At 35.6% G+C, this 27,562-nt stretch overlaps 3 protein-coding genes, 2 long non-coding RNA genes and 1 other non-coding gene across 11 annotated transcripts; 1 reads left to right on the top strand and 5 right to left on the bottom strand.

Annotated features, from left to right (window-relative positions):
* Window positions 1-2,563: 2,563 nt before the first annotated feature.
* On the bottom strand, window positions 2,564-2,637 carry TRNAV-AAC (transfer RNA valine (anticodon AAC)). The gene has a single exon. It is a non-coding gene; the product is annotated as a tRNA-Val (tRNA).
* A 1,251-nt stretch (window positions 2,638-3,888) lies between these two features.
* LOC105123646 (uncharacterized) lies at window positions 3,889-11,138 on the bottom strand. Of its 3 annotated transcripts, XM_011023338.1 has the most exons (11): window positions 11,009-11,138; window positions 9,902-9,953; window positions 9,436-9,805; window positions 8,467-8,625; window positions 7,328-7,408; window positions 7,098-7,205; window positions 6,832-6,924; window positions 6,611-6,754; window positions 5,600-5,707; window positions 4,478-4,529; window positions 3,889-4,380 (listed from the first exon to the last, which is right to left on the bottom strand). In XM_011023338.1, exons 3-11 carry the CDS (start codon window positions 9,778-9,780, stop codon window positions 4,352-4,354), a joined length of 1,119 nt encoding a protein of 372 aa, XP_011021640.1. In that variant the 5' UTR covers window positions 9,781-9,805; window positions 9,902-9,953; window positions 11,009-11,138; the 3' UTR covers window positions 3,889-4,351. The 3 variants fall into 3 exon arrangements, with proteins under 3 accessions (XP_011021640.1, XP_011021639.1, XP_011021641.1); XM_011023337.1 differs by lacking the exon at window positions 9,902-9,953 and having other exon boundaries at window positions 11,009-11,136; XM_011023339.1 differs by lacking the exon at window positions 9,902-9,953 and having other exon boundaries at window positions 7,122-7,205; window positions 11,009-11,136.
* A 109-nt stretch (window positions 11,139-11,247) lies between these two features.
* Window positions 11,248-11,789, top strand: LOC105123645 (uncharacterized). The gene is made up of 2 exons (XR_841901.1): window positions 11,248-11,581; window positions 11,701-11,789. It is a non-coding gene; the product is annotated as an uncharacterized LOC105123645 (long non-coding RNA).
* A 2,063-nt stretch (window positions 11,790-13,852) lies between these two features.
* Window positions 13,853-16,232, bottom strand: PRIN2 (Serine/Threonine-kinase). The gene is made up of 3 exons (XM_011023335.1): window positions 15,847-16,232; window positions 15,652-15,747; window positions 13,853-14,457 (listed from the first exon to the last, which is right to left on the bottom strand). Exons 1-3 carry the CDS (start codon window positions 16,123-16,125, stop codon window positions 14,263-14,265), a joined length of 570 nt encoding a protein of 189 aa, XP_011021637.1. The 5' UTR covers window positions 16,126-16,232; the 3' UTR covers window positions 13,853-14,262.
* Window positions 16,233-16,739: 507 nt separating this feature from the next.
* LOC105123643 (uncharacterized) lies at window positions 16,740-17,657 on the bottom strand. Its single transcript, XR_841900.1, has 2 exons — window positions 17,290-17,657; window positions 16,740-17,081 (listed from the first exon to the last, which is right to left on the bottom strand). It is a non-coding gene; the product is annotated as an uncharacterized LOC105123643 (long non-coding RNA).
* A 199-nt stretch (window positions 17,658-17,856) lies between these two features.
* POL{LAMBDA} (DNA polymerase lambda (POLL)) lies at window positions 17,857-24,543 on the bottom strand. Of its 4 annotated transcripts, none has more exons than XM_011023332.1 (14): window positions 24,122-24,543; window positions 23,900-24,040; window positions 23,188-23,511; window positions 22,756-22,834; window positions 22,521-22,651; window positions 22,079-22,171; window positions 21,759-21,938; window positions 21,619-21,672; window positions 20,922-21,010; window positions 20,427-20,517; window positions 19,606-19,686; window positions 19,374-19,441; window positions 18,331-18,415; window positions 17,857-18,246 (listed from the first exon to the last, which is right to left on the bottom strand). In XM_011023332.1, the coding sequence occupies exons 1-14, from the start codon at window positions 24,224-24,226 to the stop codon at window positions 18,148-18,150; spliced, it is 1,620 nt and encodes a 539-aa protein (XP_011021634.1). In that variant the 5' UTR covers window positions 24,227-24,543; the 3' UTR covers window positions 17,857-18,147. The 4 variants fall into 4 exon arrangements, 3 of the variants coding, with proteins under 3 accessions (XP_011021634.1, XP_011021635.1, XP_011021636.1); XM_011023333.1 differs by having other exon boundaries at window positions 22,079-22,141; XM_011023334.1 differs by having other exon boundaries at window positions 23,900-23,950.
* Between the last annotated feature and the right edge of the window lie 3,019 nt (window positions 24,544-27,562).

The raw sequence follows: 27,562 nt of genomic DNA, 5'->3' as shown, positions 1-27,562 counted from the left end.
TTATATTACCCTCGTTAATTTCATTTTATTTCTTTATAGGTCTTTAGAAAAAGGACTTTATGGTTATTTTGGAAAAAAATAATTTTAATATTAATTTTTTTCTTTTAAAATTATAAATTAAAGAGGTTGATTTCTGATTTATTTTTTAGAATTTTTAGAGATTGAGTTTCATTTAAAATTCAGTTATTAACATTTAAAAACAATTCTAATCATTAAATTTTACTAAAACATCTGAATTAAATTTAATTTAAAATATTACAGCATCCTATTAAAGTTATTTTTCACTCACCCGACAATCACTAATAAGTATGTAAGAATCTCATCGATTATTTTTAAAATATATTTTTCTTTTATCGAGATTAAAAAATCTACTCCTCACTAACTAAACTAACAATGAAAACAAAATGTAATGACCAATGGTAGAATTGCCTGTAATTAGCTATTATATTTAAAATACAGTTGAACTGAATAACAAACTGCATTTTTTCCTGTTAAATATATCTTTCAAGATTTTTTTGGTAAAACGTGGACTGACACGTCAGATGAAAATGACACGTAACCTAACACATCAGCTGAAAAGTAACCTGACTTAAAAAATCAACTTCATGGAATAAAAATACATAAATAAATAAAAAGACAGAAAATTTATTTAAATATTTTTAAATTGTAAGTAAAGTAAATAATGCGATAATGAAAAACAACTCAATAAACAAACCGTAAATCAATGATCTCTCTCTTCCGCCTTTCATCTTTTTCACCATCTCTCTCTCTCTCTCTCTCTCTCGTGCCGTGCTTCTCTCATTCAACCATAACCACCACCGTCTTCCTCCTCTTCACTGCAGTGCCTCTCTACCAACTAGTTAAAGCTATTCCAGCAAATCACGCACCTTCATCTCAGTCTCTCTCTAAGCACAATCCCACCGGCCAAACTTAAAATTGTTTCCCACTCTTCACACCTTAACTCAAAATCAAAACCAAATTCTTTCAGATTCTCATCTCCCCCCCCCCTCCTATTTTTGCTAAATTCACAGCCATTCCAAACTTGGAGCACCGCTAGCTTCACTCACGAATTACTTTCCACCCAACCCCTGCTGTGCACGTCAATTCATGTCATAAAAGAGTTTTTTCTTTTCTTAAAACAAAAAAGAAAAAATTGCAGCTATTCGTCAATTTAGTCTCTCAATGATTTTACCTTGAAATTCCTTTTAATCTAAATTATCTGTCTTGTGAGTTAAGGTTTGGTTGCGAGTTGAATCGGCTGGATTACATTTAAGTAGGAGGAGAATTGATCTGGGTTTGTGTATTGTGGCTGAATTTGGTTTGACGGTAATGAAGTTCGCCTGGTGTTAGCCAAAACCCATAACAAGTATTATCAGCTGGGCTGTTATTTGTTAACATGAGTAAAACTAATTTGCAGTGGGTAGGTAACTAGTGATCACATTTGTGATAAACCAAACAAAGTTCTTTAATAACCCAAGGATAAAAAAAACCCAGAGAGTCCACATTAAGAAAATCTGAGAGGAAAGGGCCGAAATATGAGAACAATCCGATGAAGTGTTAATGACAAGCTAGCAGAGTTGTTAATGTCAATTACCTACCAACAACGCATGGGCTCACCTAACAATCTTCTATACAATATTGGAGATGTTTGTCGACTGTTTCCTGCCAGTCAGCTGAAAAGATTCCTGGCCCTTGTGGAAAGCTCTACTTGCCGAACGCCAACATCCAAGGAAGAAGTGTCCGGAAAGCTCCATCCAGTTTTTAATTAATGTTATGGAAACACCAGAAGTGGGCAATGGCCTCATTGGTGGGCTATGCACAGCCTGGGATCACTGCCACGTCTATTACTATTATTTTTGTCCCATATTTATTTCTTAATTATACTTTCCACTTCCTTTTAACGTTTCATTACAGTATCTTCCCTTCACCATTCATTAAGAAAACAGAAAAAATATCTCTGTCTTCCATTTTTAAATGAAAGTGGAAGGAAGTAATAAGACTGCCGGCTTGCTGTCCGAGCTTTAGAGCAAGGCTGGGGACATGTTCTCAGAAAAATAAGAACGGTGCCCGAATGAAGCCTGCATCCGAGGCCCGGAGTATTTACGACGAGGTTTATGATGCAGAATTTGTAGTATGGCCCAAGATTCCAATTCTAAGCTTGCCAGCAGCTTCGTGGTTTCATCGATGTTTTTAATTAAATTAATGAGTAAAGCTACATAAACAAAAATAATTTGTGATCTTAGCCAGAAAAAAAAACATTTAACTGTAATTTCGATCACACACATACTTTCTCTTCCTTTAGTATTCAATGAAGGGTTAATGATGAACCTAGTTCCTGATCAATCTCATTAGATGCTGGATTTGTTTAAGGAAACGGAACAAAAACCAGTCCAACGTCAAATCTTAGAAATTAATAAAACTTTTCCCAGAAAAAAAAAGGAAGAAAATAAATTGGGTTTCGGCCACTGAAATTGGGCTGTGAAAAGTTGCTATATAGAAGCTTGTTTCTCGTAAAATTCCAAGCCCAGATCAGTCCATTGAAAATGGAAAACAAATACCACGATGGCGTCGCCCGGGTTCGAACCGGAGACCTTCAGTGTGTTAGACTGACGTGATAACCAACTACACCACGACACCGAGGTGAACGGTGTAGTTAAATTTTTGTAATGTTTGTTACACAATATAAATTATCATCCCTAGACTAGTAGATTATGCACATGATCGGATAGGATTGCGAAGCAATTATCACAGAAGAAGAGGGAGGTGAAGAGAATACTAATCGTCCTCCAATCCTCGTTTTCTCGCTCCTAACATTCTGACATTTTTTCAACTGAAAGTGGCAATAACTCTTAAAATATTTTGAATAAGGTAATGTTTTTGGAATTATGAACAAAATCCCAGACTTATTTTTATTGTTGATTTTTTTTTCCCGTCCTGTGATAACCCAATATCTAATTAGTATTTTTCTTTTCCTTCTATTTCGAAGTGTGAGTTTTTGTTCATATGCAACGGAAATTAAATCTGGATTTTTCATTTGTGTGAGTTTCCTTTTTATGTGATAAATAGGCAACTCTTCATTGTCTCATGTTCTTGTTTTTTTTTTTTCTTCTTTAAACTTTGTAGCAATTCTCTAGGAGAGTTCCCCAAGTTTAAGATATCTGTTCCTTTGAGAATTCTGTTAATCTGAGATTAATGTGTCAGTTGATTCTCAAACATGCCATTTGCCTACCCTTCGCCGCATTCCTAACATGGCTGCCGTTCTTTAGCTGGCTGTTTATTGGGAAGAAAGGGAGAAAATTCAATGGAGGTTGGTTATAGTAGTAGTTAAAAAACACTTGATCTGTCCGAGGTATCATAGTCGATCGTGTTGGATGCGAAAATCTTCGGAAACAGGGCTGAATTGAAGCAGAAATTTTAGTGGCATATTGCTTGCTTGTCTGTAGGAGCAGAAATATTTTCCTTACACGATCCATTCTCTCCATTGACATAACAATAGCCATCTAGTCTGTGTGCTATTATAATTATATACAGCATAGTGATTTTTTAAGTTATTTGTGTGAAAATTGGAGATCAAAATGACTAGGAACTGTTCATCAAATAGGACTTTTAATGGGAAAAAATATTCATCACTACAGAGAACGAGCTAGCTAGTGAAGAGTTCTATTCTATTTGGAAAATTGAACTTTGCTAGGTTCAAAGGATACTTTGACAATCTAAGAAACAGTTGGCAAAAAAAAAAGAACACACTGAATTAGATCTTAGAGAGATCATCCACATACTGTATGCTAGTTTTTAAAAGAAAGCAACTTCGAGGGCATTATCAGCATTAAAAAACACTCAACTCGTTTAGTTGATGACAAACTTGTAATTATTTAAGCTCCGGTGACATGTTCTTAAACAAAATAGCTTGTATTTCCGATCACTGCAATCCATGATGATAACAAATTGGAAAATATCGACTGCGAGACTTGACGAACAAACTGTGGACTGCACGCAACGCCTGAGCATAGATCTATGTAAAAGGTTTGACAAACACTTCGAGATTTTCTCTAATCACTACTATCCATGCAAAATGTTCGGAAGTTATACTCTCCCATAAAAAGTCATATGATCACGTGGAGAATTGTACCATCCAAAACAAATGTGAGCTGTTTTGCACGAAAAAAAACTTTGGCAATGAACTCCAATCCTTGCAACTGCACCTGCAACTGAGAGTCGCGCTTCGCTCTTCCAACCAAGACTTCCAAATAAATCTTTTAGCCTGAAGAGCAATGGATAAACAAGAATGTACTGTACTTGATGTCTATTTAAAATGAAATGTATGTAGTAGGCTACCGTCATTAGACGGATACTACTCAAACTCCTCTTGAACTTCACCGTCTGCAACAGAAAAAGAGCCCGTTAATTTAACAAACTAATTAACTAAACCATATTGTTGCTAGGCCTAGGCTGTACGGAAGGAAACATGAAATCTTACCAGCTAGATGGACAGCCAGGTTCGCTTGAGCATCAGCCTCAGAATTAAATTCCTATGAAACGTGTAGATGAACAAGGTCAGCAAATTAACCAAAAAGGCTAAAGAAGCATCAGCAGCAAAATTTTACACATTGATCTATGGTGGCTTACTGATAACTTGTAAAGATGGTTTCATTACTACCAAATTCACAGCAGTGGCTCATTTTTTTTTTCAAATTCAGGCCTTTAAGCAGAAGCAAGGAAATACTGAAAATCTTAAAACCTCAATTCTCGGTTGGGTTAAGATGTTTGATCAGGTGCCCTAAAATTATTGATTTCTGGTCAATCTATCCAAACAAGTTGTAAACCAAACAACTTGTTGGGATAAAACAAACAAGATATCTTAAAACAGATACCATCCTTACATGCAGATAAAACTAACAAAAGAAAATCAACTTGTTTGGCTCTCAGTGGCACTATACCAAATTGCATTCCTAGCCAAGGCACACCACGAAGCAGTGCAATGTCATTTGCAACACTAGTAGCCTGAACAACTAGCACACTAATTCTAGGTGAGCAAACATGATTGTGCCCTCATCTAGTTTTCCAGGATTGAGAGGAGTCTTCAGCTTTAGGCATAAAAGCATCACAGTTCAAAAAATTTGGCATGATCTCTGGAGAACAGTGCCCATCCCTTCCAGTATTAGTCTACAAGTGTTTAAGAACTCATCCTTCCGACAGTGGGTGGTGGAAGATTATGTCAACAAAGCGACCATATCTTCATAAAGAGGGTGGATGGAAATTAATGTCAAAAAAGGGACCGTATAAATACACATTATAACACCAATTATAGAATATTTTCAAAATGGAGCAGTTATTCACAGTATATGAGGGCGCTATTGCACAAAATGGAAATATGACCAGCTTGAATGATTATAAATCCCTGCTTAAAGCAGCACTATAAATAAGAATCTGGGATCCAAAAGGCCTGTTATTCATTCTGAAGGAGCCAGCATGGCATAGCACACGTCCTTCTAGATAGACATGATAATAGAATGTTAGACAGCATTTGAAAAACACACTACATGACCCACAAAATACTAATATCAGCGGCAGAACAACAGGCATAATGAGCTGCACTAACCCGTAGAACATGACTGATGTGAAAAGAAAGAAAACTATTCTTCAGCTTTTTAGCTTCTGTGCACAAGTTGGTGATGTTCACATTTTTGGCCTTCCATGAACCCTGAATCTGCACCAAAGTAAAATTCTCAATGTCAAACTGAGGTAGAATGAGACATATATACGACCACTAACATATAAGAACCAAAACTTAGGATGTTAAAGAAAAAGAACAGAAATGCTTAACCTGTTTTTTTAAATTTAAAGAAACCCCCATTCAAGGCTATAAATGAGCCAAGTCAAGCTAAGCCAAAAAATAAGCTTTGAAAATTGAGTTTGGGTTGATCTGATTCATGTGAAACTCTCAATTTCAAACTGAGGTAGAATAAAACATATTTATGACCACTAATAAACAAGAACCAAAACTTAAGACATGAAAGCAAAAGAACGGAAATGATTAGCCTGTTCTTTTCTTTTCTTTTTAATTTAAAGAAACCACCACCTAAGGCTATGAATGAGCAAAGTCAAGCTAAGCCACGCCAAAACAAGCTTTAAAAAATTTGAGCTTGGTTTGACTGAAACCATAGCATAACATCTGAAAACATAGTTAAAAATTTTTGTAACTCTACACGACAGAGAAAAGTTTGTCCCCACCCTACATATTCAAAGTTGGGAAGAAAAAAAGGTTGCGGTGACAGAAAAAATATAAACATCTGAGATAGTTTAATAGTGTTCAGCCTCTGATGCTCATGTTTTTTCTTTTCTTTTTTAATCAGTATGTAATCACCAAATCCAACTCCTAAAACTGGAGTTGACTTTGGTGAAGCAGTAGACAAATTGGTCCCAGAATTGCCACAAAAAATCACTTTTAACTGATAAATATGAGCCATATCAGGAAACAAGTGAAAAGTGAAAGCAAATAATCAGATGGAAAATCAAATTAATAAACTTATTTTGATACAGAAATGGCATGCTAACAGGCAAGCCAGATGAGGGGCATTAATAGTAAACAGGGAATCAACAGCAAACCAACCTGCATACAGACAAGCTTGGAGTCGCCTTTTACTTGAATTTTTGTATAACCTTTTTGAAGAGCATACTTCATTCCCAATAAGATGGCTCGATATTCAGCCATATTATTGGTTGCTATGCCCAGTCCTTCCCGTAATCTGCAGATCTACACAAATTGAAGGTTTAGAAAGACATAAATACCGCTAAAGATAATTCATGGTGACATGAACTAAAAAGGCATACCAAGCTTCCATCATCAGTTCGTAGGACAGCTCCTGCCCCGGCTTGTCCAGGATTTCCTTTTGAAGCACCATCAAACTCAAGAAGACAGGATCTCTGCGAGTAAAAGATCAGGGTTTTCTTTGTTTGATGAATTCATAAAAACAAATATTTTGAAGCATTTAATAGCTTATCCTGGGAAGACATAATTACAAGTAACCAATGAACATGAGCTTCTACTATCAGATTATGCAAAACGATCTGGCCAAAGAACACATACACATTGTTGCATACATAATTTTACATCCACGTACACTATTGGAATTCTGTGCTTGACACTCAGCTTGATTATCCAAATTGGCATGCTTACTCATCATAGATGTTGATCCAGCTTTGTCCTGTAAACAATGGATATTTCTTTATTAAAAAAAAGGGCCTCTAACAAGCAGAGGAATCTCATAAACAAAGATTAACAAAGACACACCCTCCAACCAAGTAGATTAGCAGGCATCAAACTTACTATGATTTCTGATCCCAGGACTTCCCGTGATCTCTTTTTTGTATCATTTTTGCACGTTTCAGCATCGGAAGAAGCAGGTTGCTGCGAAAAGTATTTTTAGTTGAAATTTGAATTGTACAGGAAAATATCTCTTAACTTCTTCCAGCACCACAGCTTGATGAAAATATGAAATGCTTTATGACACATGCCTATAAAAATGGCATTATTAGATTTTTCCACAAGGACCTCATTTGATCATCGTAAATATGTTTTGGCCATGCGTAGCAACCCGATAACTGCATCATATCTTTTTAAATTTCTGCAACAAACTGTTCATCAATTTGAACAGAGAGACTTGCACATTGAAATTTAGATGTTGTTCAGTTTATGAGGTCAAAGCATTGTATAGGTTGGAGATATAAAAACATTATTACCATTATGCCAAAGATTCACAGAGATTCTCAAAGCTAACAACTTCTTCAAACTATTTATAAAGATTATAAGCTAAGCTTAAACAACAAAATCTGCTTCCTTCCTGAAAATGTGTAAGGAGAAGTGTGCCGAGAAACTGTAGTTCTAAAGGTCTATATCGAAACTGCAATTTAAAGCAGAATGCGTTTCTATTCTGAATAGGATGCTGCTATCTTGCAACTAAAGTCAAAAGTTTATATGGAAATGATACCAAGAGAGTGCTCATAATGGTTTCCCTATGTAATGATATAACCACATGGAACATGTGAATCCTATTAGCATGATAGAAGAATTGGGTTCTAAAATCTGATATTGTGATACGCATCCTTAGTGCAATAATTTTGATACCAACCTTATGAGTTGCAATTATAGTTAGTCTTTGTAGTGCATTTAAGATATGCTCAGGTTTCTTTGAATATTTATGATAGTTTTGTTTCCTATTGGCAATAAAGATTCATGAACCACGTGCATATATCTTTTAATAGAGCTATTCTTTTCTACAAAGGTTTTTATTATTATCATAATTTTTTTTTTTTTTTGGCTATCTTTTCTATTGTATATCTTTAATTTACTTGGGAGATAGAATATATGCTGTTATTTTTTCTGTCTTTAATCTTTTTAAGTAATTAATAAGTAAAGTTACTTCAATTTCAATTGTACATATGAGGTGATGATTGAGGTCAACTCACCTGGAAAGGGCAAGGCATGAGCACACCAAAAAGGTCCTCTTTCAGATCTGCAGCTCTGACAGTATATAATGCATTCTGAAGCCCATGGGAAACAAGATGTGCCTCAGAGTCCTTGGATAGCGAGTACCCTTTGTAGACACTGACAGGAGGATCGCATATCTAGCAACAGAAAAAGGGCCAAATATCTTTAGTTCCTCTTCCAAGATAACATCTATATTGTTTATTAACTGCATCAGCATCTATTTCTAAAGTTACTATTAAACATAAATCCAGGAAGAGAAGTAAATAAGAAGAAGAAGGAGAGCCAATAAATGGCTGACAGAAATAACTATATGAACAAGATTACTATATTACAATTCCTTTAACATGCATGTCAAATGAGGAGTAAATGGCATGAGATGAGGCGTCAAAGCCTCCTCAAAAACAATGCATGTTTTTTGAAGTGTCACTTTTCAGCCATAAGTATAATGATTCTCTATATGCCACTCATTAAGAAACGAGTACCTGGAAAAAAAAAATAGTAAACATAAGATGGTGTGAGGAATTATATTCCAAACCAGGATGATGGTTGTTTCTGAGAGATTGATGAATAGAGAACAAGGCAAAAATACCTCACATTCGTGGCAGAGATTTGAAACAGGTAATTTAAACAGTGGCAGGACTAAAATTGAACTGGCAGGCCCAGGTCATTCAACACCCTAACATAAACTTTCAGATGTTGCAAATTTAATGAGAAGTGATGTTTTAATCTCCATTAAAAAAAAAAAGGGAAGGAAGAAAAGAAAAGAACATTGGCAACTCCTCTGATGCATCTCAAAATGGAAATTAAGATATACATGCATATGGAATGAAATATATAGAACTTATAATATGAGAGTGTTACAGTTATGCCACTTGATAAATAAAAAAATAAAGAGAAGCAAATGCGAAAAAGTAAAGCATAGGGTGACAATTGAGGAGATTAATTACCGAAGATCCAACTTGAGCCTGACAATCAGCAAAATTCTTATAAACACCAACAACATCTCCTTTCCGCACAACAAAGAAAGCATCATTCTCATGGTCCATAACTGTTGTTGGCTGAGGATCCTTCTTTTTCTTAACTGAAGCTTTTAAACTCGGTTTTCGAGACGAGTAGCACTGGACGCGAAATCTGGTGGAGAGAAATTCTAAATAGAGACCAGGATGTACACAGCTCCTTCTCCAAAAGGGAATCCAAGATTGCTGTGAATTGGTAGCTGTTGTTGCAATGAAATGGCTTGTTCTTCCAAATATAGAAGCGGTATATGAAGACAAGCGTGATAAGCAGTTCATTCCAATGTCACTTTCCCTGGATTATCTGAAAGACAATACTAATTTCTATTAGAACTATTCAATCAAATACTGCAAAAAATAAGTGTCCAAAAAATTTAGGCCGTGTTTAGTTAAAAGGAACATTTTTCATTTTCTCGTTTCAATTTTCTCCTCCATCTCCACGTTTTTACTTCCTGTGGAAAATAATGAAAAAGAAGAAAATGTGTTCATTTTTCTAGAAATAAAAACTGCTTTCTACGAAAATGCATTTAAGTTATTTTTGCTCTCAAAAATCCCAAAACACAAGATTGAAGTTTCAAAAACAAACTAGGCATCCAGTTCTCTTATACCATCGGTTCCTAATATAACTGACTCCGTGATTCTCTAATTTCTCTATGTCAATATCCAATTTGTCAGTCATTTACTTAAAATGATTTTGACCAAGCTAGAAGACAAATGGACTTTATGTCTCATTTTCACAAGCTCTATTGTAATGATCGGTGAACAAGGAGCAAGATATGCTAGGAATAATCACAAATAAGTGTCTAGTTGAGCTATAACTAGTACTAGGGCTGAAAAACAATACGGTCTGGACTCGTATCCGTAAGTAACAAAGAAAGTGCTGGCACTGGGGGACCTCAAAGAGACAAAACTTCAAGCACTTCGTGTGCATTGGTTCAAGATCACCGACCTTTAACCACAGTTCAGGATAGATAGCATAAATCCCATCTCATCTTTGACAGAACTACAAAAAGATAAAACCCATCTTACAAGCTCAAACTCAAACCCACGTCAGTTTTTGGGTTTCCTCCTCCTCTATCAATGCTAAAGACGGTTGTTGCAAACCAAAGCCAACACCATCCCCACTATAGCAATTGCTCGGCCACAAGGCAATTTTGTAAAATAAATAACATAAGTTAAGTAGCTTTGATGGAAACGCGTACTTTGAAAACGGAAAACATCCAAGGAATGTGCTGTTGTTACAAAGGACAATGTTGGTGAATGTCTTTTGGATGTTTTCCATTTTATTTTTTTAATTGAACATGAAATTCTATTTTTCTGGATAACAAGCACCGATTTTATATTTCCTTTTCTTTTCGTCTTCTTACGTTATCAGGAGCCAAACACAGATGAGAAATGAGGATTAATGATGTTTGACTGAGATAGATTCCTTATCAACCCAAAGCAAAAAGAAAAGCAAAATAATAATAATAATAATATGATGATGATGATGATGATGATGAGATACCAGTAGAGTAGATTATTTGATTGATGGTGGAGCTTGCTACTATGATTGATGACAAGTCAGATAGAGAGAATTGAGAAAGCTCAGGCAGCTCAGCAATGGCAACTCTATCTAGACCCGGCCCGGGAGAGGAGGAGCCGAAGAGGAATAGGGTTTTACATTTATTTTTATAAACCATAACCATTTTATTTCCATCCTTCACCGACATGTAGTTCATTTCTGACGACATGTCTTTAAGGGGGGTCACCTTTGAAACTCGTGTTGTTTTTAGTTGGAAGGCACAACTTGATCACCTTGTTTGTCTTCCAAAATTGATCTGGCTTTGTTCTAGAATAATTAGCGGTGCTCAATTCTGATCTCTGCTGAGATTCATGAGTTTCTTTCTCATCTTCAGGTGCTTGTAAATGGAAAAATTCACGATAAAAATAATATACGTCTTCGCCATGTACGATGACCGATATCACTAAGGAAGGAGTTCCCTGTAAGATACCGACAAATCCTTTCCATGTTATGCTTTTTCCTACTAGCTGTTTCATGTCTATTCTCTTTCCCGGGAGAAATTATTAGATACTCCAGGTACATTGCCCTCTCTCTCACACATAATAGGGTTTTACTTTTCCAAACTCGTGTTGTTTTTATACCTCTTGTACAGATCGGGATGTCATGTGTTCCTCTCTTTTCTTGTTTAATTTTAGAGATGCAATGCAAAGGCAATTCAGTACCTGGAGGAATTTGTGTAAATGCTTCTGTTCATTATGTTAATATATACTTTCTTGTTTCTTTATCCATGTACGTATTTCTATACCCACAATTCATGTCAGCAGCAAGGATGGTTGTCTTAGTCTCTGTGATTAAACTTTACCTAAATATCTCCCATCGCCAGATTTATCAGCATCTTTTATCACAAAAAAAAGAGGGTCTTTCCAATTGGAGGATAAATGGAAGTTTGAGACATTTGATCAAGGATGAGATGACATGTGTTCAAATTTATGCATAAATCTATGCTTTGATAGCTAATTTTAAAGATCACCATTGTCTTTAACACATTAAGTTGCTGGTTCTCGGCTTGAGTGATTCTTTTTGTCAGTTATTTTGCCAACAGAAACAGAATTTGAAACACTTGGGATGGGTAGAAAATGGAAAACGTTATGTTATGTCTTGATCCAAGAATTGCCTTTCATGATGATACTGGTTTTCTTTTAAAAAATATGCTTTCGAGCTGTCCCTTCTACACTCTGTTCAATCCCACTCACTACACCTATTCTCATTTAGCAGGGCTTGTTGATTATCATGAACTTGAACTTGAACTTGATTTGAAATCTGATTTAAGGCTCGATGACATCTAAATTGAACACATTCCCAAAGTAAGAGCAGTTTTTTACTTTTGGAATGCAACACTCTTGTCATCATTAACTTAACAAGGGACCAAATCTTAAAATATGGGAGACAACTAAAACAAAAAAAGTATATGTACACTAAATTTTAAATAGTACAGTACTTGTTAAAGAAAGTACATCAGACTGTATGTAAAAAGAAAATGCTAGATGTAAACTGCTCCAGGATGAAGGAAGGTTGACTGTTTAAAACCCAAGTATCTCTGCTTTCGCGAACAAAGCTGTGGGTTGCTCATACTCGACTGGACTTCGGAGTAAACCTAAAAGAATGCTCAAGCTCAGCTTGTTCGTTCATTGAACAAGTTTGGACGAGATGCCAGTGGCCCAGTAGAGCTGGACTCGTGCCAAATTCAAGTTGATTGTATCAATTGACAGCCTGCATGCATGTAGAGCATGTAGGAGCTTGCAAAAAATTCTTGGATCATCATATGCGTCTTGTTTCTCCTTTTTTCTTTGTCTGGAAACCCCATGACCTGTTTTTCGCTCTACTTTCAAACAGAGATTCAAAACCGGGGCAACGTAATTTTGTAAGTCATTGGAGCCACTCGATCAGAGGTAGGTTTCTGATACACTAACTCCCATAACCTGTGATGGGTTTTTTATCTTATGAAGAGACATGAGGCAAGAGCAGAGCATAGGATTCCCTGGCTTTGAGGTGACCCCAATTCGATAACTGCCGTTAACTTCCCGAACGTTTAGTTTCTAGGAGAAAAATCAATTTGATTAATTTCGCACCCCACGCTCTGCTTCTCGACTCAACAGATCCTTCTTCCATTCTAGAATGAAGACATTCATGTGGGGACTACTGTTGTTTTGACATTCCACTCGGCCTTGAAAGCAGACCATCCACTGAAGACTAATCGTTCGAGAAACAGCGTTGAATTATTGAACTATAATTGCGGGGCTGCTCCTATAAAGGAGATCCCCTCAAAAAATTGGCGTATGCCGTTATTTGCGGCGTGCACACGGTATTCTTTAGTAAAAGGCGAAAGACTAGTTCGCTCTGTGCTCACCGCGCGGCTGCGTGGTCTGTTAAGAAGAATGTACTCATTTTATATAGCAACTCCTCGCGTGTTGGAGTTTCTCTTTAGGCGATGTGGGACATTCTCTCTAACGTTGCCAAATACCTCGTGATACTCTATGTTTTGTGTCCCCTCGTTCCGTGGGCCTAGCTAGCTTGACAACATTTTTAAACCTCATCGTACTGACGATCAAAGCATCAAGAGGAAGTGAGTTAATACTGTGTCTCGATGCTTCATATAGCGAAGGCTAGGATATGATTGGCTATAAAGTTTACCAGCCATTTTGGAAGAAAGATTATTATCACTGCAGCGCCGTTATCACCATTGTTAGATGGAGTGATGATTATGCTGCAATGTTTGAGCACCAAAAATTCTTTAATTTATCTTCCATGGTAGCTTGAAGTCATGATGAGACTTTTCATATCAAAAGAAACATACTGATCTTGATGATCAAAATCATTCTAGCATTTTGTGCTTACACGGATACCAAAGTCGAGTTGCGAAATGAACACACAGGTTTTGATATTCGAGAGGAAAACAGCACAATGAATGCACTTGAAATGAGAACTGTGAAGCAGAAGATGATGGGGTAGTGATCTGTCAACAATCCTACAAAAATTTAGAAGCTCCAATTAGTTTCTTCTAATAAAGGCCCTGAACATGATGCACGTTCCCTACATTGACAACGCAAAATCATCCCACTAATCTGCTTTCCTACAAAACATGGTCATGCTTCACTTCAACAGGTTCAGAGATAACGATCCAGGCTGCCCAATGAGCTCTTTCAAACAACGTTGACAATAAAAAAAACCCAATTGAATTGAGTTTGGCAACCATTCTGTTAATTGCTGTCACCACCAGTCCATTCTTTCCAGTCATTGTCAACATGAGCTTGGGCCCATTTGACAGCTACACGTGCCGCTTCAGGTCCTCCAGGTAACCCCTGCTCATTCACAGTATCAGCCATATCAATAAAAGGTGTGACCAACAGTGTTCCAGGACCACCGTACTCCGCATGCAAGAAGGTACTGAATATCTGTAAACAATCATCAGAGGAGAACACCGTTAGCAACACTTTATATCCATACGTGCATGTGTAAGTGAATGATAAAAGAAACTCCTATTTACAAGTCATTACATCATAACACACAGTGGATTGATAGTAGAAGGGTATGAATTGGCACACGCGTATATAGATAAATTTAATATCTCATGAGCTCATTTGATCATCCAATTGTTACTCCTATCTGATTTCATTGTTTTCTTGCTCCTTTCCTATCCCACAATTTCCCCCCCTTTTTTCAAGATGTTAGTAACCAGAGAAACCTGACTGATCTCTGTGGACATCAGCTGTAATTGCAAACTAAAACTACAAAAGTTATAAATAGAAAGTAGAACAGTTTATTGTGTTGCTGTTCCAAACTTTCTATTATTACTAGGGTGTAAGGCATTCCAATGCCCCCAACTAAACCAGTTGAGAAAACTACGTTCCAGCTATGATAACAGGACAATAGAGAATCACGCAGCATACAAGCAAGACTTTGATATTATACTTACAAAATGGAGAATCTAAGCAACTTGAACTTATAATAGATCAGATCAACAATGTGAAGAAAATCTGAAGCAATAGTGCTGCCAGACTAGTCTACATCCATCTGCTCGCCCAAGCATATGCGAACACTTTTATTACATTCAAACACATAAAGAGTTGTAAAAGTAAAATTCTAAACTCCATTCAAAAACCAAAAAAAATTGCTTTACACTCTATGTCAGGATCAATGCCAGCTGCATCTATTAGCAGTGGTAAATTCAGCCTCCAAAATAAATCTTGACGAGAAAAAAAAAAGGGAAAAATAATGCGTCCTTTGCTGCAGATGCTGGACAAGCAGTTGTGCTTGCAAGTTGTTTAAATTGAGTCTATGCAGCAACATCAATGCTGGCTACATCAATTGTCTACGTGGTACCCACAAAAAATCAAAAGAACAGATTTCTAAGGAGTTGTATTAACCTTGTACTAAAAATTATCCAACATATAATTAACAAACTTTTAGCACTTAGCTTGAAATGGTAAAAGGCAAAGAGAATTAAAAGCACTGAAACCTAAAACAGGGTAACGAACTTCAAATATGAAACAGTTCGTATACAATTACCAAAAAGACTGCATATGATTTTTTCACTCTCTCCGAGAAGAGCGACTGGGCGAGACTAGGAGAGAGATTAAGTAAACTACCTCAGTGCAGATTCCTACAACTTCTTCAAGCGAGTCCCCGTAAATATCTTTCTTGGTAAGCTTTTTGGACAGATGGGTCTTAAACTTTTCTGTCTCCTGAACCAAAACGTAAAATTAAAACACGGCGCAGCCCAGGTTTAATATTATCCAACACACAAAAGAAAAGAAGGCAAGAATGATTGGTATTGAACTTACAGCAACAGCGAATTCGGGAATTGGATCTGGGAATTTGTATTCAGCTGCTCTGCAAATGTGCCTTCTTGGATGTGGCTGTGCTTTGTTGGTGATTGAGGAGGAGTGTTGTAGATCAGAGGAGTATCTTAGACTTATTTCTTTTAACTGACCGAATGCAAAGAAAGTAGTTGAAGAAAAAGAAGAAGAAAAGTTGGGGAGGAGTGAAAGAGGAGGACGAGAAGAGAAAGGAGAGCATATATCTAATTTTGAAGAAAAGAAAGCTTTGCTGCAAGAAGCCATCGCCAGCCTGCCTTATCTTCTTCTCTCTCACTCCTTGTCCCGGGGAGGTTTTGCTATGGTCTCGCTTGATATGTTTTTTTCATTTTTTCCTCCCTCGAGCGCCTTCTCTCTTTATAGTCGGCCAAATTATAAGAAACCCCCCTGAACTTTACCTAGAAAACAAGTAGCCCCCTAAATAAAAATATCAGGTTCTTCACCCTAAACAATATGATTTTTCGAAAGCACCCCTCCTAATAGGTTTCCATGGAGAAAATGACAGAGAAAAACCTAAAAATCCTGTAGTTTCTCTCTTTTTCTCTCCTAAAGAGAGAGAGATATATGAAAAGAAATTAAATCTCATTTTATTTGAATGCCATCAACAACAGTCACCCAAATCAAAACTCAAACTAAACTAGCAACTAATGAAGATGGATTGTGTTTTTTTTAACGGTAATCTCTCACTATGAAGAATTCCTCCATCTTAACACATGATAATCCATTGGACCAGCACTTGCTAAACAACATTTAATGTTTTAAAAATATATTAGAAATCTCATGAGAAAAATTAAAGACAAAATATTGTATGAAATAAAGTTCTTAATAGGGGAAACCATCCTTCATGTGGGAATGTTTGGAACAACCATTCATCAATCTTATTGCCTTCCACCAAAAGGCTTTCAAATGATTCACTTTGACTTTCAAACAATTCACTCCAATGGAGTCATGAAAATCTATCATGGTCTCTAAGCCTTTGAGTTAATGCAATTACACTCACAAGGTTAAAGATTAGAGGTTTACATCGCCGAGACTGATATTTTTAGACTCACTCTATTCTTTACCAGTATCTCGCTGCATTATGATAATTAGTCTGCTTATCCACGAAACATGCACGGTTCCATGCCAATGCCCTGCTGACTTTTCCGGTGCCGCCATTCCAATGTCATCAGCGATTCCTTGCACCAAATATATGATGCTTCCTGAAGAACATGTTCAGAGGAATGTCATCAGATAAATAATGCAGATGTATTTCAGCAGTGATTCATTGCACCGAATATCTGATGCTTTCTGAAAAACATGTTCAGAGGAAAAATGACATGTTTGGTTATATGAATCTGGTTTGTAACGCATAAAGGGTAAGAAAGTGAATTCAAAAAATGATATGACAAATAGGAGTATATATTATACAGAATCAAATTGCTCAGTTTCAACGATCTTGCATGATGCCTCTCCTGCCTCTGCCTCTGCACCCAAATCTTGTTTGTTTTTCATTTCACATTTCCCATAGAAGAAAAAATAAATAAAATTGATGCCTTAAAATAATTTAAATGCCTAAACTACAATGGATTCACTTGCGGCGTATACTTGTCCATATCCTTGGAACGAAGAAACAACTTTCTTTATCATCTCAGATAAAATTGAATTTGGATTTTTTTTTTTTTACAAACTTAAATGAATCTAGTGACTCTCTATTTATCGAAAATGATCCTGATGGCTGTAATCTCTCCTCTTCCAAAGAATCTGAATATAACAATAAAACAGAGATATGGGTGTAAATTTAGTATTTATGGTAATAATTATTTTTAAAATTATTTTTATTTAGAAATGTAATAAAATAATATTTTTTTAATTTTTAAAATTTATTTTTAATATCAAAACATTAAAACAATCCAAAAACACTAAAAAAATTAATTTTAAAAAACATTCGGCCAGCAGATTCTAAAACGTCACTTCCCAAGCTGATAAGCAAATTGGTGTGGCAACACGAATAAAAACCGTTATTCGGACTTCTGGTATTTTCGTTAGTGATTCGGAAGCTTTACATACGCCAGCCTGCATGAGCTGAAACCATCTGTTTGAGCTGGAACAACATTTACAAGGCTTCAAGGTCAAACCAGAGTCCTACTGTTACCGCTGTTGACAAAAGAAAGAAGAGCAAAAAGGAGCCAGGTTTTGCTTCATGACAGTGCAAGAAAGACCTTGTTGGCTCCCAAACAAGGCCTGCTATTTGGTATCTGAGTAGCAAGCTCGCATAAACTATGCATTTCATAGATTTCTTTCATGCGGTTCAAGCCAAGGAAATCCTAGGAAATCAAACACCTCTTTTTCATTGTCAAATCTCAGACTTGCACTAGCTCTTGCACCCTGCAATAAAATTGAAACATGTCAGCCTTATTAAACCTCAGAAGTCTCAAGAGATAAGGAAGATACCACGAATCTCCAACTTACTCGCTTGCCACCTGAAGCCTGGGTAGCTGGAAATAATCCGGTATCATCAAGCCGGTATCCTTTGGATTCTGCTAGCAGTCTCAACCTGCATTCAGATATAACTGCCAAATGACAATATGCTCATAACAATAGAGGTTCAATCTCTCACAAAAGAACATGAAACAGAGAAATTCAACAAAAATTATTTGCAAGTTATCGGTACTCAATTCCAGACTAAATTCATTCTGGGAACTGTTGAAATGGTAACCAGTAATATTGAGTAGTAGCAAAAGCATTTCGAAGCCACGTGGTGATTCAGGAAGACTCAATATGAAAATGATTTTGAAGAACTTAAAAAACTCAACCTGGTCGTATTTTTTTAGATGAAAGAAAATCTCATTAACTGACATAAAAAAGAGAGCAAGTCATCCTCCAAATAATGAAAGCAAAAGGAATATCATAAATGAGCAGACCAATGCTGCTGAATATCAGTCAAGGAAACTCCCTAAAACCACCGGGAGCATGAGGCAACAAAAAGAAAAGACAAGTATCCTATACCACAGCAAATTCCGTGAAGTGTACTTGTTTTTAAAGACTAGCATTTCTCAACAAGCAAGCAAGTGCAGAGCAAAGAATCTGAAGTTGGAAGAGCCGAAAGACTTAATCATTTACACCAAAAAAAAAAACACTGTGCACAAAAGTGGTAGATTATGGATTATAATGGAACTTTTTTATTTCAAAGAGCAATTATATATGAAACTTATATGAAATAACTGCTAAACTTAAGGAACCATTTTGAGCTTTGGGAGGGAGAGGGGGCTCCTGCTTGCACCCCCTAGTTCTGCCCTCCCCTGCAACCAGGCATGCCATAGGATCGTACAAGCAGCCAAAAAAAAAAAGCAATGCAAAACTATCTTCCTCATCCCAAAACCCATAAAAAAGAATACCACGAAACCTGCCACTGTTAGGAAATACCCCAGCCAAGAAAACTTCCATTTTTTTCTTAGTTATTTATTTATTGGGGGATGGGTGGTTTGGATCACTCTTGGCTAGTAAAACCGTACCTCCTGTTTAATACATCATTCCCTGTCCATGCTACTAGACCAAAAGCATATATGTCCCTTGGATAAACCTATAAAACAGAACACAACCAAGTCAATCACATTTATATAACAATCAAAAATTAAACAGCAAGATTAAAAGGAGCACTCCAAAAAAACTTTTTGACCAACTCCTGCACGATCTAATGAAATAGCTGATTCCACAAATTAAGTAATAAATTAATCATCCTGTTACCTTCAAGTCTATTCGGTGCCGCAATTCTTGCCCAGGATATGTGCAAAGCCCGAAATATGTGTCAACACCTGAATCAGTACCCTGTGCACATTATCACATGTTGCAAATGATAAAAGAATCGATCAAGAGGAAACAATTGAAAACACAATGGAGCCCAGAAAAATTGTTTTCCCCATCAATTTTGAGCTTCCTCCTTTCTTGATAAGAAGTCATAGAAAAGATAAAGGGAAGGGAAAACTTAAATGTTAACTTATTGTTTTAGTTCACTGTATAACAATTTATCAACTAATAAGTCAATGAACTAGTTTGAAGCTTTGGGCATTCAAAAACTGAAAGGCCAACTGCAACTGAAATTGAAGGGGCCAGCCAACCTCAATTAGTTGGCTGCTGCGCATCACTTAAAAAATCAAGCTTAACAGCTTCCAATAATGCAACAGATGTCTTGGAATCTTGAACATTCTGCCTAGAACATCCCTTGATGGTTTTCATAAACAATTAACATGGCAACTCACTGGAAAGATTAAAATCTAACTTGACAATACCCTTTATAAACTCATAGCCTGTCACAATTTAGATAATGTAAGGGGCCCATCTATATCTATGGAAATCTTAATGCTTTTGCTGATAGAGACCAAAGATATCCACATCTAGACAGCTGAACTGAATTACAGGAACAAAGTTCTGAACTCAAGATTCACAATTTATGGGGAAAAGGGGGGGGGTTTCAATATCTTAGGAAAGAAAACAAAGACAAAACAAGCTTTCATAACTTATGTAAGATAACAAAGACAAGTAAGCCTAACAAAGTTAAGACTAATTACCTCCTCACTGTGAGTACTGAAAATCAAATCCTCTCTTAAGAATTTCATATCCTTTAAACGCTTCACATATCTTGTTAGAAAACCTTTATGACTGAAATATAAAGGAAAGAAACTTTAGAGTTCATTTCACAACCATTGATTTTAACATTTTCTTTTTAATTCTGACCATCAACTCAAAGCCAAAACATAATCATTTAGAATTTGTTAGAATGAAAATTACATTTCAACTTGAATCTGTAAGTGACTTTTAAATTCAGTGAAAAACTCGCTTAGCAAAAGTCGTTTTTTAACCTTTTTCTTCAAGGGAAGAAATTTAGCACTGGATACAACAAAAAAGTTTTTTTTTGAAAGATATCGCTACAAAGAATTTTGCTTAAAGCAAATTTTTTAACCACTTGAATAATTTTTTGTTATGAATTAAAACTATAGGGTGAGATATGAGCATGCCCATACAAACATGAGCACAGAGAAGAAACCAAAAAAACAGATTTTCACCTTTTCCCATCAGGGTGTGTAATCACGATGTCCAAATCACCACAAGAAGCTTTTCCACGTCTATATGATCCTCCACATAAAATGTTGACCTTCAAGACAGGTATTTAAAACATTAAGCAAGATGTCAAAGTCTATTTAAATGGTGAGACCATGAGACTAAGGCCTCAAGCCTTAAGGTATAGCTCTCAAAGAAATTTATTGATCCACGTCAGAGCAAATCTCCACAGATCCACCAGTATCTGTCTGGCTCTGGCCTTTCATATGAAGTAAGTTTTTGTAAACTATATGTCAATCAAGAATCATCCAGATTCTATAAAAAAAATATCCAGATCTCTAAACTTGGCCATGCCATTAAATAGATAAGAATTTAGGTCCTCTAATGATTCAACTCATTCAAAACACCTGGTCAAGCACAGTTACTGTGCTCCTGTACCAAAAAAATCGAAGCCCAGCCTTAAGCCATCCTCGGGAAGAAAAATATAACCGTGGTTTTCTAAGATTCTATGAAACTCACTCAAGAACCCAAGAGTCCTTAGTGTCGACTTGAGGTTACAGTCTTTTTGTTCACATCAAATACTGCAAAATGGTGGTGAAAGCAAATGCCCCCACACAACAGAATGGGCCTTCACAACTCAAACAACTTCTTGGGTCCTTTTGGATTCTTTCATAAACTAGTTCATGGCATAAAAGAGCTCACCCCAGGTAAAATTTCTTCACCGGTTTTCTGTAGCAATAGTTCCATTTCTTGAACCTGCACATTCACAATTATTAAGAGTTTCCTGGGCAAACCAAGTTCCAAACACAATATAAATCATAGGAGCAAGCAGGATATCGCACCTCATGGCGTGGAATCCTCGTCTTAATATCATCAAAATATTTTAATCCTAACTTCTGTGAATGTGTCAGTGAATCTTCATTCTTCAGATCCTCTAGCGTGCGATGACCCTTCTCATAAAATTTTAGGGCTGTGGCTGGACCAATACCCCACACTTCCCCAAATAAACTAATCGTCCGTACCTGAAAATTGTTAATTGAAAGTGCTCAAAGCAAGAGAATAAATGTGATGAAGGTATGCAAGACAGCATCTCCAGATAGACAAAAAAAAAAGAAGTATGTGCAATGTGGGATTGCAATTTCCAGAGAAATATCCAGAATACCTTTTCATCTGTCTCAAAGTGCTCCAACTTGGATAATTTCCCAGTAGTTACTATCTCCTGGATCTGCATACACCCAGAGGCACCCATAATCTTCTGAGGGAGATTACAAGATGAAAAAATAAGAAGAAGAAGAAACTGCTTTTCATGGAATGCTGCTTTAATAACAGAGGCCCTTGAAATCCAGATTTTTCCACAGCAATGTTTTGCAAAACACATGGCATCATGAGATTCAGGACCCAGCAAATATGATTCCCAGTGACAGATTTTCACACATAGAACATTCATATTACAGGAAAAACAAGTTACCACATGCATATCATGTTTGAACAGTGAGAAGAGATAACAATAAATCAAGACAGCTAGTGACACTATAAGACAAGCAACAAAGCTAATCAAGGGAAGAGATGTGGACATAGTAATTTGAACATAAACGAGCCCTTACATGATCCTGCATTGACTTTCCAATGCCAGGCAAATCTTTGACCTGGTCTGCACTCTCAATTTTAAATGGCAACTTCTCAACAACAGGAATAGCCTTGTAATAGCTGAATGACCTTCTATCGTCACCCAAAGCTTTTCCATGGAAAAGTAAACACTGTCACTTCAGACCCAAAAAAGTAGTGACAGGAAAAATGTATAGTGGTCAGGATGTATAAAGCGGGAAAATGAAGTCTGACCCCTGTATATGTTGATGAGTTTTCCAAATATCTCGGTTATGTTCCTGTTTAAATCAGGTGGACTGTAGGGCAAAGATAACTGCAACAACAAACCTGATTAGCATGCGATTTATCAATATACTGGGGATCGTTGACACTTCCCCATGTGCCATAGGTGCCAAACTAGTTGGAGGAAAAAAAAAATTGATTGCGTGTGCATGGACAGGCAGAGAAAAATAACTGAGATGCCATGTACCAATCTTAAAAGTAATTCTAAGCAAGTTTTACACCTAATTAGCACGCAATGTATCAATATAATGGGGATCGTTGACAATTCCCCCATGTGCCCTAGGTGTCAAACTAGTTGGAGTGGTTGCCTGGGCATGGACAGGCAGGGAAAAATAACTGAGATGCCATGTACATGTCTTAAAAGTAATTCTAAGTAAGTCTTACATCTGAATGCAGAGTACTGGAGGGTATTGGATTGGTAAGGGTTTGTGAGAGAGGTGAGCTGTCAGAACTTCCAGGACTATTTGGCACCTCAGACAAACCTTTATTTTCTGCATCTGATTTGAATTTCTTCGCATCAGATTTGATCTTTTCATTGTGATGTGACAGTTCATCGGCACTGGAAGTGTTCTCATTGACTAATTTCAAAAACAAAGACCTGTCTTTTGTATTCTCTCCTTCCATGTCAACTAGAAGATGATATTGATCCTCGGAAACTTTCTCCCCTGATCTCAAACTGTCCTCTAGCCATTGATAGAGGAGAACTCTCTGCAAGAAAAATATTGAAATTAATTAATTAAACCTTGAAATAACCAGATAGAAAAATGGGAAATCTCTCTTCTAACATTGAATTTGTAAGATTCAATCCTCTAATCCACCTTCACCAAGTCGTTCCATCAAAACATAACATTGCCATCAAACATAATTCTAAACAAGTGAATTAATATCGATTGGTAAAATGAACATAAAAAAATTACCCTGAGGCCTAAGGGGCAACAACCATTAAACGAACAGAAACTTACAAGCACAAACAACTGGTGCATTAACAAGAAATTATTGGATGCTTTGACAGAGTAATTCAAAGCGTCAAGTTAGCTTTACAAGAGCTAGTTGGGGGGGGGGGGAGTCTGAAAGACATTTGAAGAAATAAACTCACTGGTTTAAAGCGTTTTAGTAGATGATGTCCATGCAATTGTTGGAGAAGGGCCTGTGAATTAATAGCAAAAACATGAGTGACTTTCTTTGATAAGCGCTCCTCAGTAGTAGCACCCATTTGGACCAGCTTCTGCTTCCAAATCTACAATATTAACAATTCAACACTACATCAAATCCTCTCAAGCACTACTTTTAATCACACACAAAAAAGAAAAAAGGAAACCTGTAAGCGACGTGACTGGACTCCAGTTTCGACCAAAAACACAACCATTCCAGAGAAAATTCCCTGGGGATCGATTGAAGGACTTCTCTTTCGCTTTGGCGCCATACCATTGATGATAGTGTGGGATTCTTTCAACTGCTCCTCCCCTCCACTTGACTATAGTTTCACAGCTCTTCTTCTTCTGCTACAAGGACACTACGCCCTCATTTCATGCCCAACTGCAGCGACGCGTGGAAATTGCTCACATAACCAAGCACCAGCCAAGAGGCTTTCTCCGTTACACGTCACTTTATTGAAGGGTCAAGGGCGTCATTAGATTTGTAGATTTTGCCCATCATAATTTCTTTTTCTTTTTCAATTGAACTGAAGGTTTCGTTGAGAATTTCTTTCTTTTTCCAGTTTCATTGGGTTGGGTAAGGCCTGTTGAGAATATTGAGAGAGAAATGACAAGATTTTAATGTAAAATAAAATTTAAATTATAGAAAAATAATTATAATTTAATTTAGCCGTCAACGAACCGGATTTTCTCTGATTTAATTTTTTTCCTTTGATATTCCAAGTTTGGATTTTTCTTTCTTTTCTTTTATTTTTAATATCATTTCTTGAATATACACATGTAATTTTCTTATACACAATGTATAAATCTTTGACACGTGACATCGATTACAAGGAAACATAGATAAAATTATTAAAAGATATCGTTTTTAAACCCCATTTAATGATTGACCTCGCTTGAAATTTAGATTACAATGTTAATCAGAACAGTAGGTTATTTCAAGTTAACCTTTTATTTTTATATAAAACAAAATAATATTGTTTTTGATAAAATAAAATAATTAACCATTACAAGTCAGTTTTTAACCAGCTTATCTAACTTTTTATATATTTCTATTTTTTAAAATTTAGTTTGATTTTCATCCACAGAATCTAAATTATCTTTTTTGAAACAAAAACTATAATAATTTTATAGAAAATCAAGGATATATAGTGAAAATTATGGAGCTAACACCATGATTAAAACAAAAACAAGAAACCTTTTATTTTTTTATTCTTTATTTTTTTGGTCTTGAATTGAGTTTAGTTTCACATACGGAAATGTGCTCCAATTCATGTTCTAAAAAATTAAAAAAATTACTAAAAATTATTTTTTATATATATTTTAAATTATTTTGATAAGCTAATTTTTAAAATATTTTTAAAATATTTTTTTGATATATTTCAAAATAAAAAACACTTTAAAAAGAAATCGCAACCAAATTTTCAAATAGGCTAATCCAGTATTAAATTCATCTTGGTGTTCTAGTCCAAAGCATACTAGAAATAAAAAAATAAAAAATTTATTTGAGAATAATTATAAAAAATTATAATTTTATCATATTTTTATTTTTCCTTTATATTTTTTAAAATTAAATGTTAGCCTTTAGATTTACACGATAAATAACAATCTATTTCTTGATATTAACTACAACTAAAACTTATTAGTATTTCATTACAACGTTGAACATTGTTTATTATAAGTGAATTCATTATGAATTGCACTGTGCTGCACTATATGTATTTGTGAGTATTTTCATTATAAACAGTAAAAAAAATTATTGTAAACTGTATTGTTTAGTAAGGATGTGATTAAATTAAAAGGCAAAAGCACTAACATGGAAGCAAACCCTTTCGAGCTGCTGCCTCCTGGCACTTGGTTTGCTTGCCTTTAGGGTTGAGGGCAGACCAAGGCGTCAGGCTCATCGTCGCCTAACATCTGGCCTCCCCGACTTTCGACACTGGAATAAACTAAAAGCACATGTGGCGTCTTGGTTGTCATAACAACATGTAACCGCATGATACTTGATTTTCTTTTCTTGGATGCATTCTAAGCGCTGTATAGCGCTTAAGTTAGTTATACTTTTAATATAATTGTATTAAAAATATTATTTTAGTATAATTGATGTTTAGAATATTAATGATAAAAATATTTTTTTTTGTTAATATTTTGTTAATATAATTAATATTAAAAAAATTATTACATTATTTCTTAATATATGTTTTTTTAAGTATAATTGATAGTATTGGTACAATAACCAAAATGTTCAAAGAGAAGTCTAATTACCCCCCCCTCCGTGGCTATTTTCTCGGCATTTTCAAGTTCGTGCTCTTAATTAACTATCATGATAGGGTTTTATTAAAATTATTATTTATTTAAATATATATTAAGATAATATTTTTGTTTTTTAAAATTTATTTTTAACAATAACAAATAAAAAAAATAAAAAATAAAAAATAAAAAATACTTTTATATAGACAAAAACAACCATGCAACAATGTATCGCGACCACCATATGTAACACACGTGCAGCTGCGAAATTCTCTGGAACTTCACTGTGATTTGCTGGGTTATTGTTGCTGGGTCTTCAATAACCCTCTCATCTTATCCATTCAAATCTTTTTCTTTTTTTTTGCAGCATTATATTTAATATAGAAACAAAAAAAAAAATGACCCATTGAACTAGAACACCAAGGAAACATGCCCTTAATTTAGCAAACCAATCAATGTAGTAATTTTTCACCAAAATCACAGATTCTAAACCCTTAATCTAGCAAAAACCAACTTGCAATTCTTCGCAAAACCCGCAAACCCAACTCCCTGCAAGTTATTCAGTAACCAGAGAGCTGCCGTCGATTACGCAGCCCGGACACTTGAGCCTGCTCGTGGACAAATGCGTGTAGAAGCAGAGAGAAAGTAGATCTCGGATTAATATAATATATCTCTAGTCTTAGTGACAAGAGTATTTTCAAATTAAGTTCCACGCATTTAATCTTAATTTTCTCAAAATCGAATCTAACTTCTTGCACCTGTACTGGTTGCGTTCATAAGAAAGTTTTTTTTTTTCTTGCAGCATTTCCAAAATTCAACCCTGGCTGATGATAAATTATCACGCGAATTTAATTATCAGACTGGACCATAAACAAACACACGAGTCTCGTGATTTCAGACCATGCCGCTAGAACCATCCGGAAAATCAACGCTTTACTCCCTCCCTTTTTTTTTTTGGTTGATATCGAGTTCAAGTTATATTACACGTATATTGACTAATTTACTGAAATTTTAAAATTAACAAGAAATCTTTAAAAGTTTGTTACACTCAAACTAATAATTTATAAAAAGTAAATTTAAAGTTTAACCAATTAATATTTTATTTTTATTTTTTATTAGCATAGATATTCGAGTTATCTTACGCGCACATTTACTAGTCCCACAAATCCTAAAGTTAATGATCATGCAAGTCTTCAATAACCCTTATATTTGTAAAACTCGAACTAGTAATCTCTGGATAGTAAACATATAGCTATTTCCAATTATATAAAAAAAATTACCTAGTATGCAGGCTATTTAGATGCGTTTTTCTATATGAAAAATCAAAATGTAAATTGAAAAGTCCATGCATTTAT

The sequence above is a fragment of the Populus euphratica genome, unplaced genomic scaffold, assembly GCF_000495115.2.
Source record: "Populus euphratica unplaced genomic scaffold, PopEup_1.0 scaffold9.1, whole genome shotgun sequence".
NCBI lineage: Eukaryota > Viridiplantae > Streptophyta > Magnoliopsida > Malpighiales > Salicaceae > Populus > Populus euphratica.
This window is presented reverse-complemented; position numbering and strand designations above follow the sequence as displayed.